The following is a 16064-nucleotide window of genomic DNA, read 5'->3' as shown; positions in this document are numbered from 1 at the left end:
ACTGGACCCCCCGCCCCCAGCGCCGAGCCCCGCGCTGCCCCCCCCCACCGGAGCCCGCCCTCCGCCGAGCGCCGCCGGAACCCCCCGCCAGAGCGCCACGCGCCGAAGCCCGCCTCCCCGCCGTGCCGAGCGCTGCCGGACCCCCCCCCCCAGCGCCGAGCCCCGCGCTGCCCCCCCCCGAGCGCCACCAGAGCGCCCACCCCCGCAGAATGCCGCGCCGTGCTCCCCCCGCCGCCCCTTACCAGGTGCCGCCCCAAGCATGTGCTTGGGTGCCTGGAGCCGGCCCTGGCCCCAGCGCGGCAGGGGAGGGCGCCACTCTCCCCGGCGGCCAGAGCGCCGGGGGGAGGGCGGCGAGCCCTGGCCGTAGCCCCACTCTCTCCGGCGGCCGGAGCCGGAGAACCACACTGCGCCGCCCCCCGCCAGGTGCCGAACCAAGCACAAGCTTGGTGGGCTGGTCCCTGGAGCCGGCCCTGTTGGCAGTGAGGGTAATTAATCACTGGGAACAATTTACAACAGGTTGTGGTGGAGTCTTGACTATTTTTAAATCAAGATTGGATGTTTTTCCAAAATATATGTTCTAGGAATTATTTTGGGGAAGCTCTCTGTCCTATTTTATACAGGAGATCAGACTAGGTGTTCACACAGGTCCCTTCTGGTCTTGGAATCTATGAACCCATCAGTGTCTCTTGGAAAAGTGTCTGGGGACTGTTCACACTGAGATTCAAACATCTTGAAATATGTTTAGTTTAGATTTTATGAAAGCGGTCCAATTTTATGAAGAAAACCTGCAAAAATGTACTTTTCAATACGAGTTGAGAACATTTTAATTTTGTCTTATTTTTAAAGTACAGATCTTGATATTCTTGAAATTTCAGAATTAGAAATTGCATTTGGATAGCTTTCTTGCATCAAAAAGTACATAGAAGTTTTGATATGAACACTCATGTTTGTGTAAACTTTGAGGCTATAGAGTGTCCCAAAACAAGATAGTATTTGGGGGAGGGAGGAGAGTTTGCTCTTTGTTTAAATGACAGAGGGTTTTTTTTTTTTTTTTTTTTTTTAAGTGTCATTCTGCTATGAATGTTATGAAAAATGGCACCTTTTTTAACTCGCATCTGCTCCCTCTGTGTATATAGGCAAATAACTGTTACTCTAGTGATTCTTTCTTTCCTCATGAACTGGTTTCTGTTATTATTTGTACATCGCTAACAAAACTGTATACTAAATTCCCCCAATTATACCTGTAGAAGCCCATTACGTACAGCTGATTTGCACAAATAAAATATCTTAGTGTAGAACACACATGAGCTATCTGAAGGCACAGAGTGGAATAGAGTGGAATGTATCTAACTCAAGATCTAAGTTGGCCAGTGGAACTTTAATTACTGGACATGATGCATAAAAAGGAAATAACCCAGCTTTAACTGTAGGATGTAAAATTTTGTTTGCAGGATTGGTGAACTTTATTTGCGCTTGCGAACACCCACTGTTTTTTAGTCTATTTTCTTAGTATAAACACAGTTGAACATTCTTTTTAGGCAGAAATGCCCGAACTCTGTGGTTGGAGCACTTTCTCTTGGTCCACAGAGAGTTGACAGGTCACATGTTGTTTGCTGCACCTTGATTCAAGCCACTAAATTTAATTAAAAGTCACCAAAGCCTTGAATAGAAAATTGATAGTTATCAGAGGAACATTATGTTAAGGGGCAGTGATCCAGGTGTTTTTGAATGGGAGGTGGTAGGTAGTCTAGAAGATTCCAAATGCAAGACCAAGATATTACACCTCTACCCCGATATAATGCTGTCCTCGGGAGCCAAAAAATCTTACCACGTTATAGGTGAAACCGGCAGATCAAAGCAAGTTCGATATAATGCGGAGTGCGCAGCCCCGCCCCCCTGGAGCTGTGCTTTACCTTGTTATATCCGAATTCGTGTTATATCGGGTTGCGTTATTTCGGGGTAGAGATGTACTAATTAAAATATGGGCTACACTAAAGGAAAAAGATGAGAATCCCTACTTTTATTATTAAAAGCATGTGGTGGTTTGGTTTGATTTTCCCCTTAATGTTTTATAAAATGTATTTGTTTCCTGTTTACCAAAAAAACAGCCTTTAAATAGGAGAGAATTTGACCACCAAGTGCCAAAAGTTGAATAAAATGCCCTACCGACTCGCTCTCCCTTCCTATAAAACTGCCTAGCACTCAGTTGCATGCAGGATTTTGGATTTGGTTTTCTGTAGCCATGTGGTCTAAATTCCAGGGAGCAGAAACAGAACCCTTGCTGTTCATCTGGGAAAGTGGCCTGGGACAACATCATGCTTTTTTTTTTTTTTTTTTTTTTTCCCCAAGTCTCTGTTAGCATGTAAAACTATCCAGCAGGCATAAAAGGAAGGAGGACATCTTTGCATCTAAAATGTGTTGGGGTTTGAATCTTGATTGGTTACATTGACATGTTGAAAGCTGCCTCTGTATGTGCAAGATTAGATAAGGATATAGTTTTAAAATAATTAAATGCAAGATCTTAATACCCACGGCTCTACTGAAAAGAGAAGGTGGGATGGGGGGGACCTGAAGAACAAATAACCTGAGAGATCCTGAAAAGACACAGTGTAGTGCATTAGACCCTTTAGACCTGTGCCACTCATTTATTTTATTCAGAGACAGCATTTTTGTGCACCATTTGCTATTATGAAATGTTTTTGCAAACTGTATCCCACCTTCCAAATTATTCTTGGGGGCTCGTGAGGAGCATGGAGAAAGATACCTGTTTTATTTTCTAAAGTGCCTAGTAAAAGTAGACTCCAGAGTTTGGACTATTTGAGTCATGAGGAGACTTTTGTGACATTTTGTGCATATTTTAGTGGTTGAGATTGTATGTTCACTAGTGAAATAATTGGACATCATCTGAAAGGATTTTATACAGGACCTCTGAAGAGGTGAAAGAAAAAAACTTATACAGCCTTCTTTTTCTTTCTCTGCCTTTGTTAAATAGTTGATGTTAAAAATCCTAGTCATGTTGTTTGAAGACCTGCCAGATATCTCCTCGCTGTTAACAAGAGCTGTACAGTAGCTTCAGGGTCAGAATTCCAACTCTAATCGATACCGGTGTGATCCGGGTGATTACATTTGGTGACTGTAACTATTCAAAGACATTGTCTCGGTTCATTTCCTAGTGGACAGGCGTCCACATTACAAAAACCACAGTTAGTATTTAACTGACCTCTCGTTGTCCGTTTTAGCAGAGATATTAGGGGCTTTTGAGGGCTGAACTTGGCTCTCAAGGTTACCTCTGGAGGTATTCTTTTCAGAGAAGAGTTGGGTTGGCGTTGGAGGATGGGCTTTAACTACCATAGCCAGTGCAATATCTTTTCTGTGGTAGCAAGATTTTTTTCTGAGGTTCTCAATCCACCACCTGTCCTTTGCTTATACTCTGTTTTAGAAAATGGAAGTACATTTTATCCAAAGATCAGAAGTGAAAATGTTTTCCAGTTGTACAGAACAGTTTGCCGTGACTGGTTACAATACATACAGTATGTGTAATAGCTACTACCTCTTAAGAAAAAAGGTAAAAGTATATATATGACAGCTCTAAATGTTGATGATGACTATTACTACTAGGCCATTACAAATTAGCATAGCATCTTCTATGCCAGTCTCTAATATTAATACACATAGTTCTAAAAGTGATGCTTTGAACTGTAGGTTTCCCATTAGAAAATATTTTGGTTTACAACATAAGGCAGCTATAATATATAGAAATGTCATGGAGCATATTTCAGTATAGTACACAATTTGAAAGGAACAGCTGGTTTACTAGAGAGGAATACTCAATGTATTTGTACCACTGCAGATGATTAGCATATATTTCTTTTGTATGTTGAATAATAGTTTACAATATGCTGTAGGCTGGCTTAAAAAATGGTTCCATGGAAACTACTACAGTGTTTTCATGGTAAGGAAAATTGTCCCTCGAAGAGTGAAGGAAACATTTGCAAGCATAATAAAAATGGCGATTGTGTGGTCCTTCAAGTGTCAGTTGCTTTTTTATAGATGCTTGTTAAATATGAAACATTTTTAATGTTCTTTGATGTATATTAGAATATTGGCTTACAAAAGTATTCTGGGAAAACTCAGCAGGAAAGAAACAAATTTATGCCATTTAGGAAAGTTTTGAGTGGTTGTACACGACATCTTTTTTACCAAATGTAGGTCAGAGATTAGAGCTGCACTGTGCATGCACGTCTGTGAATAAAATATATTTCTGTACTCCTTTCTCATGCCTCCCCAATATCTCTTGCCCAGTGAACTGGTACTGTGCAGCTGAGTTTAGTTTTGGTTGTTATGGACCTTTGTCATGAATTTTTATTTTTGAAAAGAAGATCAAAGACTTCCTTCTCCAGTATCTCATTGACCTGGCACTGGTTTGTGCATGTTGGCCGGTTGTTTAATAATGTTTTTGAAATTGCCAAAACTACATTTAATATGTTAATTAGAAATAACAAGAAAGTTTGACAGTCTAGACCAGGGATGGGCAAACTCTTTGGCCCGAGGGCCACATCTAGGTATGGTGGGCCATGAATGCTCAAGAAATTGGGGGTTGGGGTGCGGGAGGGGGAGAGGGCGCCGGCTGGGGATGTGAGCTCTGGGGTGGGGTCAGAAATGAGGAGTTCAGGGTGCAAGAGGAGGCTCTGGGCTGGGGCAGCGGGTTGGGGTGTGTGTGGAGGGTGAGGGCTCCAGCTGGGGGTGTGGGCTCTGGGGTTGAGAGTGCAGGAGAGGGCTCTGGGCTGGGACCGAGGGGTTCAGAGGGTGGGAAGGGGATCAGGGCTGGGGGTTGGGGTGCGGGAGGGGGTCAGGGGTGCAGGCTCCAGGTTGCACTTACCTCAAGCTGCTCCCAGAAGCAGCGGCATGTCCCCCCTCTGGCTCCTACCCGGAGGCATGGCCAGACATTCTGCATGCTACCCTGTCCACACGTGCTGCCCCTGCAGCTCCCATTGGCCACAGTTCCCGGCCAAGGGGAGCTGCGAGGGTGGCACTTGGGGTGGGGGCAACGTGCGGAGCCCCCTGGCTGCCCCTACAGATGCCTCTGCTTCCGGGAGCTGTGCGGAGCCATGGCACATGTGGAGCGGGGCAAGCCCCGGACCCCACTCCCCAGCAGGAGCTCGAGGGCTGAATTAAAACGTCTGAAGGGCTGGATGTGGCCCCCGGGCAATAGTTTGCCCACCCCTGGTCTAGACAGCTTTCTTTCTAGTCAGACTGGTCCCTGGGTTCATTGGCAGCAGTGTGTTGTTATTTTGATTAAAGAATGTTTAGATGGTGCAGACAATGAAACAATTGGACTCCGTTTGCTTTCTAAAGAAGTAGGAAAGTATGTTCCCTGTAGTTCCCTGACCTTTAAATACTAAGACCATTACAATGCAATATGGAAATAGTTAATCTGGAGCAGAAAACTTCAAGTCATCAACTAGCTGGATATGGTTCATTATTTTAAAAAAATCAATTATTAATCACAGATGTTCAAGTTTCTAGGGTTGGTAAAGCTGGGAATAGGAGTAGTCCAGTTTCCCCTTAACTTCAGGAATGTGTGTGTGTGTACTGGAGGTCATCTTATATTTTAGTTTGAGAGGGTCAGAATCCATGCTGCTTGCCCTTTTTCTTTAGCGCAGTTTAAAAAAAAAAGTTAATTCATGGACTTTCTGTGAACTGTCTGACCTCATCAACAGGGAAACATATGTGGTTTTACTTCAAGTTAGGGGAGAGGTGGAATTTAATTGACTTTCTCTTATGTTTATGAATAGTCTAACAAAAAAGTGCAGCCATTAGTAATTCAGGAGAGAGAGAAAAAAAAGGTGGTTTACTAAGCTCCAGTGGTGTCTGTATTTGAACAGATAAATTAAGTTTCATTAACTTGTATTGTACCTGTGCCTTGCTAGAAATTAGTGTCAAATTCTTAGAACATAAACAAGAAGGCCAAATGTTTCTCTAAAGGGGAGGCTGTGGGACACTGGACAGACACTTGCTGGAAAGTTTTCTGTTCTTGGGACACAGTAAGGGCTAGAAGACCCCAAACTTAATCAATCTGTCTCTAGTTACAAAGTCAGTGTTGTTCTTGGTTTCATATTGAATTCTTATATCTCTTCTTAGAGCCTGTATTACTGATAAAGGATTCTTGAGCAACCTTAGTAAAACAGATTGGTCAGCGGTCACAATAAAGAAAAAATAAAACCAGTTTTAGTTTAAGGTTCCCATGGAGAACTGTAAATGGTAGAGAAAATGTTGCTTTAATTACCTGGGTATGATGTAGCTAAACCAGGGTAGAATTTTTGAAAGCATGTCAGTGCCGTTTTTCAAAAGTGAAAGTCAATGGCCTTTAGGGAGCTTTTTACTCCTAATCTTTAATAAATGGATGTAAAATGATGAATTTTATGTTGTTTTTGCTAATCAGTGACACTTGTCAATATAAGTAACCAGTTTCATCAGAGTTTCTGTTAACCATGCATTGCAGTGCCTGTTAGCTTACTTAACATGAAGGAGATTAGAATTAAGGTCCTATATTTGTACCTGGGCTCTGGAGCCTAAGGTTCTGATCCTGCAATGGGACTGCTGTTACCAAATTTGCCCAGTACTTTGGGGTACGCTCATTTATTAGGGTTACTCTTCTGCGGGGTGAGGGGTGTTCTGTAATTCTATCAATGTACTGCTTGTATCACTTGTGTTCTCATATAGCACTCTACTTCTCCCTGCTTCAAGTCCCCTCCTAATGGAGCTATCCTGCAGGACCTAGGTTCCCCAGGGCTGGGTTCTTCCAGCCCCAGAATCAGACGAACATACACATTAGCAGAGCATGTCTGAGAGGACCGGGTTAATCAGCACTCCCAAGATGACCTCTTATATGTCCCTGGATTCAGTAGGCTGGGTCGAGCAGCATTTCCAAGTTGTCACCCTCATATGCCCTGGGCACCGCACCAGAATAGAGTACGTCTGAGCAGGCTGGGTCGAGCAGCACTTTCAATCTGCCACTCTTATATGCCCCTGGACTCAGCAGACTGGGTCGAGCAGCTCTTCCAAGCTGCCACCCTCATATGTCCCAGGTTCAGCATGTCCCTATCCCCACTTTCACATTACAATTGTACTGGCAGTAACCCACTTGATGAGCAAACCCCACAGGATTTTTGGGCGCTGCAGGAAGCTTTAGCGTAGGTACAAGGAGTGTTGCTGCAGAGCAAAAGAGGAAGCCGAAAAACACCCATGGTGGGGCGGGGGGGGGGGGGCAGAGAGAGAGAGAAGCAACCAACTTAACCATGAAAGTTATTTATTGCCAGGTAATAAGCATAGGGGAGCCAAACAAACTAAACAGTTATAATAATAAATCTAACTTAAATTTGATTATAAAAGTCAGGTTTCAAAAACGATAACTGATCACACAAGTCAGGGTCAGAAGGCAATACCTAGAGAGAGAGAGCTGGGTTCTCACCACTCCGTGAAGCTTAAATCAATCAGGTTCCCAGGTGATGGTGGCTGAGGGTCAGAGTGCTGGAGACAGACACAGCCCCCAGCATGATCAGTCAGGAGAAGATGAAGTCCCAATAGAACTGATGCAGATTTTGGATCCAGGCACTAGAACACTTACTTGAGCGTGGGTAGAGGGCTTTTGTAGGGAAACAACAGTGGTTCAAGGGAGAACAGTAGATTTGTTTATGGGTAAACTGATGGCTCAAGGGAGTATACCATGGTCGGCAAACTACGGCCCACGGGCCGGATCTGGCCTGTCAGGGCTTTGGATCCGGCCCGCAGGATTGCCACCCCAGTGGCGCCACATACCCCACGCTGCTCCTGGAAGCGGCTGGCACCACGTCCCTGCAGCCCCTTGTGGGCTTCACACGCTGCCCTCGCCTGCAGGCATGCCCCACCGCAGCTCCCATTGGCTGGGAATGGGGGAACCGCGGCCAATGGGGGCTTTGGGGGAGGTACCTGCAGGCGAGGGCAGCGCGCGAAGCCCTCTGCGCCCCCTCCCCCACCCACAGGGGCCGCAGGGACGTGGGGCCAGGGCAGGCAGGGAGCCTGTCTTAGCCCCGCTGCACGCCACTGCCATCCCGGAGTTGCTCCAGATAAGCAGCGCCAAGCCAGAGCCTGAACCCCACCTGCACCCCAATCCCTTTCCGCACCCCACACCCTCCCACTCCCCAACCCGTGCCCTGAGCCCCCTCCCACACCCCGCACTCCCTCCCGCACCCACCCCCCTCCCACTCCCCAACCCCCTGCCCTGAACCCCCTCCTGCACCCTAACCCCTTGCCCCAGCCTTACATTCATGGCCCTGCATGCCATTTCCCCCACACAGATGTGGCCCTTAGGCCAAAAAGTTTGCTCACCCCTGGAGTATACCAAAGTTGTTTTGTTCAGGCTAGACAATAGGAACTGCTCATTCTTGGCTATGGGCCATGTTCCTGGGAGGGAAATCACAATGCAATTAGGGAGCTTCATTATTTTGGATACCAATAAAGGATTTATCACTAGAATTGGTCTGATAACTACTGAGCTGGGGGTGTGCAGGCAGAAGTTCATTAGCCTCTGGAGCAGAGACCCCCCACCCCCCCCCGCCAAATCATCCAGTGCTTTTCTGGTCCCAGAGTTCGGTGCGGTGCTTGCCTTGGAATCTCTGTTCTCCATTCTGTATGCTAATGGGGATGCCTCCCTGTCCCATCTCTGATGCAAATGAGGCTAGGGGAGTTCCCTTAATCCTGTTACCTTTGTCTGGAGGGGTTCAGGTGTGTCTCCCACGGCCTTTTCATTGCGTTTTGTAAGTCTTTCTTCTGATCGGTTTTGGTTCAAGCGGGGGTGGGGGGTGGGGGGTGTCTTTCATGAGTCAGACAGTCTGGATTCTGTACGCTGGTTCCCCAAGAACACAGAGCTGGTAGGTAACACAGTTCATATGCACAAAGTTGAGCTGCTGGGGAAGTGTTTGTATAGTTGCGACCTAATTCTATGATCATTAGACAGATACATTTCCTTTTAACTTCAGTGGGAGACTGCTTGTTTGAATAAGGACTGCAAAATCTGGTCCCTGGTCAGCAGCAACTGGGATCCTTTTAGAGTGAGACAATGAATTGTTACGGGGAAGCAACCTCATGTGTTCAACCCTTGAAATGGTACACATGTATCTGTGGAGTCTACACTGAGGCTTCCTCATTGAGAGTCAGATCAATATGAGCCAATACAAACAATTACATTAAACCTCTAATAAGTGGAAACGTAAGAGTTAAACGAGTACTTTGTGATCTGAGGATGCATGTGCACAAACAAATAACGTACATTGTTCTAGTGAATTGCATACCCAGAGTTAAAATATCCCAGTGGTTACATGTCTGTTGCTACAGAGAAGATTGTTTGCCCAAGGATGTATTAGCAAATATCCAGGAAAATATTGAGATGGGCTGGAGGCTAGAAAATAAGCCTTATGCCAAGGAGAGATTAATAGAAAGGCAGCACATGCTCCCCCGTGTCTTTAGTCTGTGAGATTGGCATCTCTGGGGAGGCTCAAGCCACACTTTTAGATAACCCAAAGCAGTATTTTTGCATTCTTCCTGGATCCTTTAACTCTTCCTCCACATCAGATATGGCTCTTAATGAATAGTTTGTATTTAGTATTCTGCAATAGCTAAACAGCCTAATGTGTTCCGTTTTGCAGAGCTGCTCCTCTGCAAGAAAGATGAACTTACCAAGGCTGTCCCTACCATAGTGAGAGAGAACATTGTTCTAAATTCCTTTATTTGTTCCCCACCATTTTTGGTGAAAGAATCCCCTTGCACTTAAGCTGTGTAGGAAGGATCTGAGTATCTATACCAACCCTTGGAGAAGGAATGCAGAGAGAGCGTTTAACTCCCAGCACTAAAGCCATCCAGCTAAAGGTCGTTTAAGAAGATCTTTTCACAAACCTGGCTTTTAAACAGAAACCTGCAGCGATAACTCAAAAAAAAAAAAAAGGGGGGGGGGGGCGGCAGCAAAAAAGAGAAAAAAAAAACAAGAACAGTTTAATGGAGTCTTGTTAATACACTAATAATAATATTTGTAAGAGAAGCCTTCAAATTTAAAAACAAAAATTGTATGAAAACATACTTTGGCTAGGGAAAAAGTATAGACTAGCAGTACTAGCATTGCATAATGCAGTGAGTGTTTACCATAGGGGTACTGTCCAGTCCAAGTGACATGAACCTCACTGGAAACTGCTATTGATCTTATGTGTATATATATTTACTAGATTGGAGGTGGGAGAAAGAATTATCCTTTGTTTGATTGCAGAACCTCGGGCATTCTCAAGCAAAGAAACAAATATTGCTCATCCTGAGGTTTGAGCAAGGGCATGTTTTCTTTTAAATGTAACTACTCGTGCTGTTTCCTTTTTAAAACGGTCAGATTAAAGCAAAAGATATTTAACTGGAGTTTATCCGAAGTCGTCTTCCCCTCCAAACCTTCACCCTCCTAAATAAATCAGTTTGTCACAAAACTAAACAGAACATTTGCGGTGATTGTGCACACTGGAAGCTTGTGCGTATGTATATATGAGTATTGAAGCTGAGTAAAAAAAATTAACACATTTTAAGACAACTTCCTTTTAGCTTTTTTAAAATACTTTACTGAATTTGTGCACATTACAAAATACGTACAATTAGAACTTTTGGTCAGTGTATATGTGTAAATGGTAATCAGCAAAAGGCAAAGGACATGACTGTTAAGTAGGATAGTGTCTTGTAAATGTTTGCCAGTGTATAAATGAGTGGTCATTTATAATGCAGTGCTCTCTGATCATTGCACCAGTGTCGAGGGCCAAGATATTCTTAATTGATATAACGATTTTGGTGCACAAGTTAAGACATTTTGAAGGGGTCTTGCATTCAGAGAGCCTGTGCTCATCACTTCCTGAAAAATGGGCCTTTTTAAGATGTTTCGAGTTGAGCATCCAAAATCACAGCTCATTTGAGAAAACTCTGGCCCTGGTTTGTAGTGGGGTTTTTAAGCTTCCCTCATAGTCATCAGGTGGCATTAGCCATTGTGAAGGGCATTAAACTAGACTTGATAAATCTAGTGATTTGTTCCACTGTGGCTAACGCCACATTATCAATGTAAATATTTTGTTTGTGCTGCGTTTCTAGTCTCTTAGCAAATTTGTCACACGAAAGGTACAATTAGAGTTGCCTCCTACTGTAATGAAGACTCTTTTTTTCATTTATATTTCATATTTTACCATCAGTATTTAAAATCTAATTAAGTTCTTTCCCTTGATTTTAAATTGCTCAGTTGTCAATATTTTCCTTCTAAACTATTCAAATTTTTTTCTCAGACTCTCTTTCAGTCTCCAGTAACGATGCCAGTCCTCCTGCCTCCGTAACATCACTTCAGCCCCATATGATTGGTGCACAGAGCTCCCCAGGCCCCAAACGCCCTGGCAACACCCTGAGGAAATGGCTTACCAGTCCAGTGAGGCGCCTTAGCAGTGGGAAGGCAGATGGGCATGTCAAGAAATTGGCCCATAAGCCTAAGAAGAGTAGAGAGGTCCGCAAAAGTGCTGATGCTGGCTCTCAGAAGGACTCAGATGACAGTGCTGCTACGCCACAGGATGAAACCATTGAAGAGGTTAGTGTTCAGGCAACTTTCTTATGGTTTGTAAATTCCAGTATAGGGCTTCTTCTTGAGCAGAGAATGACAGTCAAGGCATACATGGGACTGATAGCTGCATAAAACTGACACACACCCACAAGAGACCTGGATGAGATGACTTCGTTTTACTTGACCAAATCAAATTTGTACAAAAAGCAACAGATGCAAAACAAGCTGTTGTGCCATCTTGCGGTGCCCCCCAGCATGATTCAAGTGCTCAGTTTTTGGATGCTGGGGGGCACCGCAAGATGGCACAACAACTTATTTTGCATCTGTTGCTTTTTGTACAAATTTGATTTGGTCAAGTAAAACGAAGTCATCTCATCCAGGTCTCTTGTGGGGGTGTGTCAGTTTTATGCAGCTATCAGTCCCATGTATGCCTTGACTGTCATTCTCTGCTCAAGAAGAAGCCCTGTACTGGAATAAAAGGGTTTATGCAGTTCAATGTTAAGAGCATTAGCAGAGTTGTGTGGGGAGAGCACTCTAGTTGATGAACAGAAAAGAGGATGCCCGAAATTTATTTTTTAACCTCATCTCCCACCCCACTGCACCCCCCAATCAGAAAAACTGACTTTCTGACACATACTGAGTAACATCTGAGTAATGTTCTGATGATAGGCTATTTCATGCTTCCCTTTTCTCCCTTCCCAAAGGTCCAGGAGGATGTATAGGGAAGGGTTATTAACCGCTTTAAAGCCAGCAAATCTTGCATTCCTGCCTTTAGAAATAATGTGCATCTCATTAGTGCAATGTACTGGGAAATAGCTGACTTCTCGAACCAAAAGGTGGTTACAATCACTTACGTAATACCCTCATAAGCTTTCATTAAAGGAAAGGGAATGGGGAGGTTGTATCACGTAGTTCATGTCACAGATGTCTTTCTGTTGAAAGCCTTTTTCTTCCTCGCCATTCATAGTTCTAGTATGAGATTAGGACCCATATCCAGTTGATAAAGATACAAACTGGGCCTGATTATGCTTTCATTTATGTGTGCACAGTTCACATTGAATCTCGTGGCATAACAGAGCATCCAAGGGTTCTACTCACATTGTATGTTAGTTCCCTTTTTCTTTGACATAAATCTGACCAGCAGTTCTGATGGTTTTCCTATAGAATATAGATAATGAAGTCTGATTTCTAACTTAAGTGGCCCAACGTTATTATTTTAGTGGCTTTTTGTCTTATTTTTCCTTTGCTACTGGCATATTTCATTTTCAACTTGGAGCATCGGTGATACAAGTAAAAGTTGCAAGGGAATGAACTAGAGGCGTGGCACCATGATGGTGTAGGAGCTGTGGGTTTGGGAAAAGTGTTGTTCTCAGTCATCAGATGCTGTAATGTAGTAAGAGACCCCTCTCCCAAGGTAATAGTGGCAGTTTTCTCAGAAGTAGCCACTCTCCTACATTCCTGAGTGTGGGGAAGAGCTCTAGTTTCGTATCAATGCCCTGAGGTGGAGAGAAGGCAGTACAAGTCATTCCTTCTTACTGTGAAGGGAATTGCAATATCCTGTAAGCTATTTTTGTCACAGATCAAGGATTAAGGTCTTGTTCCTCATGTAGCTGACAGGATTGTTTTCTACCCAGAAAACATTAAAAACAAAGTATGTGGTCTGTTTAAAGGAGAACCAGTGATGAAATGTAGGATTTTGTTAAAATATCCCATATTTTAATACTATTTTGTACTCATATCGCACCTTTCAGTTTGAGGACATGAGTACTCTCCAGATGCCAAGTCTGTAGTTACGTATGTTGCACCCATTTTACAGAGGTAAACTGAGCAGAATCAGTGTCACTGATGGAACCCAGCAGTCAACTCTCAAGCCTCGGTTTGTAACCTTTTCTGTAGTAAAACTCACACTGAAGTTCTTGCAAGTCACTTGTACTCAGTGCATTAGCCCAGTTGCCTTACTTGTTGAACCCATCATAAACTGCATCTCTTTTAAGGTAGTTAGATTTTTGCCAACTGTCTCTATCTCTTGAGACGTTGATCTGTTTAGCTATCCCTAGGCTTGCCGGAGATGAGCCTTCAGAGGTAGTCCGGCTTCTGAGAGACAGCTTCCACTTGCTCTGCTTTATGCATCTTATGAATGTCTTGATCTTCATTGCAGAGAGGGCGGAATGAGGGGCTGAGCAGCGGCACTCTCTCCAAGTCCTCGTCTTCTGGCATGCAGAGCTGTGGAGAGGAAGAAGGTGAAGAAGGAGCAGATGCTGTACCACTCCCCCCTCCAATGGCAATTCAGCAACACAGTCTACTCCAACCAGACTCCCAGGATGACAAGGTAAAAAGGGAAATAGGGAAGAATCTCACATGCTGAGATAGACTGATAACAGTTAGAGTGTCTTAAAGGGACTTGCTATGGAGAAAATATCTGGAACATCTGTAATTATATGGGTACAATCAAGTACACAATTATAGGAACCTTACAGGATTGTTTAAAAAAGGACCTTATAGCAAAGGTAGGGATGAGCAGTTGATCTTTGTGTGCATAAAGGAGTGTGTGTACACACACACACACTCTCTCTCTCTCTCTCTCTCTCTCTTTTGTAATACTTCATGCTTATATATGCTTAGTCTTCCCCCTTTCCACTAGTTAAGAGCTGTTCTGGGAGCAGTTAACTTTCTGACTGAAATCGTTTTATCCTGTAGGTAATTCACAAAACAATTCTGTTATCCTCAGACCTGGAGTTTTTGTTACAAACATTTTCCATTTGCACAGGAAGATGGTTTTTCATGTCGACATAAAGTCCTATGTCCATTATGAGCACACCAGAGTTTCCTCAAGTGCTCTAAAGCCTTAGTCCACATTAGTGACTTGCTGCCTGAAACTGTTCAGTTTAACAAAGTCAAGTTTAAATTGAGAATGCAAAACTGTATCTGAAACCAGTAACTGGTAAGTTTTGGATAGAGATCATCAATCTGCCAAATGAATCGTATTTTCATATTTTGTTGATTTAAAAAAAAATCTCTCAACACTCTCAGGTTTTGAGATGTTTTATTTCAATTTTCAACATGAATCAAATTTTTATGAGGCAGTCACAACTGGAAAATAGAGGATTTTAAAATGGAAATTCTATTGACTTCTGCAACATGGACCTCACCTCTAATATCATTTTGTCCCCATTGTGCTCTTTAAAATACTTAAGTGTTGAAATATATGGTATGAGCTCATTGTTAGTGAGTTTTGTTGGCGGTTATTCGCCTTTCTTAGTAAAGCAGATTTTTTTTTCAACAGTTTTTTTTCTTTCTCTCCTTCACTCTTGTTGTTTTCTCCTGGGAATCTCAATCATAATTTAAGTAGACACTTTCTGGATTGCAATGCGTTTTTTCCATGTACTGCATGCACCAGTTTCCTGCTTTTTTTCTGAACTGGAAACCAACTCAATACAGGAAATGATGGATGAACATACTGGGAAATACTTCTGAGACCAAATCAAAAAAAAATTATACTCTTCAAATCTCTTTATTCTTTTAAAAATTGTTTTTTTTTTTTTTCTGCTGGTTAGAAAATTGTCTGACCCTTTGTGTGCTAGAGTTGCAATAGTGTCGGTGAGAATCATGTTTAAAAACTCTTGCTAGCAAGCTGCTAACATAATTTCTTAACCAGTATATTCAGTAACTGTGATACAAACAACACATACTAACAATGCCCTTATTGTATAGGTCCATCTGTTTTACAAATGCAATTATATCAGAGGAAGCCATGTTATAATTTGGTCTCCATTCATTTTGCATTTTCAGTGTAGATTGGACCTTTAGCACAGTGTTTTATAACGCACCAAAAGATATGTTTTGCCCTCACTTGCCAGATTATCACCATGCTTGCAAAAAACCATGTTTGAATGATGATCTGCCTCATGCATTTTCAACACTGATGTAAGCAAGACCTTGGAGAAGGATTTACTTGGTTTTAATATGAATCCCTTGGAGGACAGAAACATGCTCCCATAGTGTTTCTGTCTGTCTCTAACAGACTGAACCTTGTACCCAAACTCTGCCAACTTCATGGTAGTTTGGATTCTGATCCACATCCAGATTTAAACTTTGTCTTGGATGCACGTTTAGGACATAGGTTTTGTCAAGTTGTTTTTAGTAGCACTTGGGAGTGGGATTGTGACATCTGGCAACATCTGTCCCAAAGGCCCATTGCATGTGGGCTTGCTCAGTTTTGAATGTATATGCAAGCACCAGGTATGAGGCCATATTGGTTTCTCTAATATCACTAAATAACAGACTCATTTTTTTTCATTAGCATTTCTTGTATAGTACACATGCTTCTGTTTGGAGAATCATTGCACAATTCATTTATTGCATTGAATAGCAGCTTATGAGTTTTTTGCATTTATTTTTGGATAAACAATATTGATGTTTCAGTACAGTTGTTATATTGTAAAACTAATTATTTTTGTGTTTTGTT

General features: G+C 43.0%; 1 protein-coding gene across 3 annotated transcripts in view; it reads left to right on the top strand.

The window, feature by feature from the left end:
- The window catches only part of TRIO (trio Rho guanine nucleotide exchange factor), a 433666-nt gene that overhangs the window by 368824 nt on the left and 48778 nt on the right, over positions 1-16064 (top strand). For all 3 annotated transcript variants that reach the window (XM_054017964.1, XM_054017965.1, XM_054017966.1), the window contains exons 35-36: positions 11334-11626; positions 13758-13928. In XM_054017964.1, coding sequence (XP_053873939.1) covers positions 11334-11626; positions 13758-13928 — 464 coding nt within the window. The remainder of the gene's footprint in view (positions 1-11333; positions 11627-13757; positions 13929-16064) is intronic.

The sequence above is a fragment of the Malaclemys terrapin genome, chromosome 2, assembly GCF_027887155.1.
Source record: "Malaclemys terrapin pileata isolate rMalTer1 chromosome 2, rMalTer1.hap1, whole genome shotgun sequence".
Taxonomy (NCBI): Eukaryota; Metazoa; Chordata; order Testudines; family Emydidae; genus Malaclemys; species Malaclemys terrapin.
This window is presented reverse-complemented; position numbering and strand designations above follow the sequence as displayed.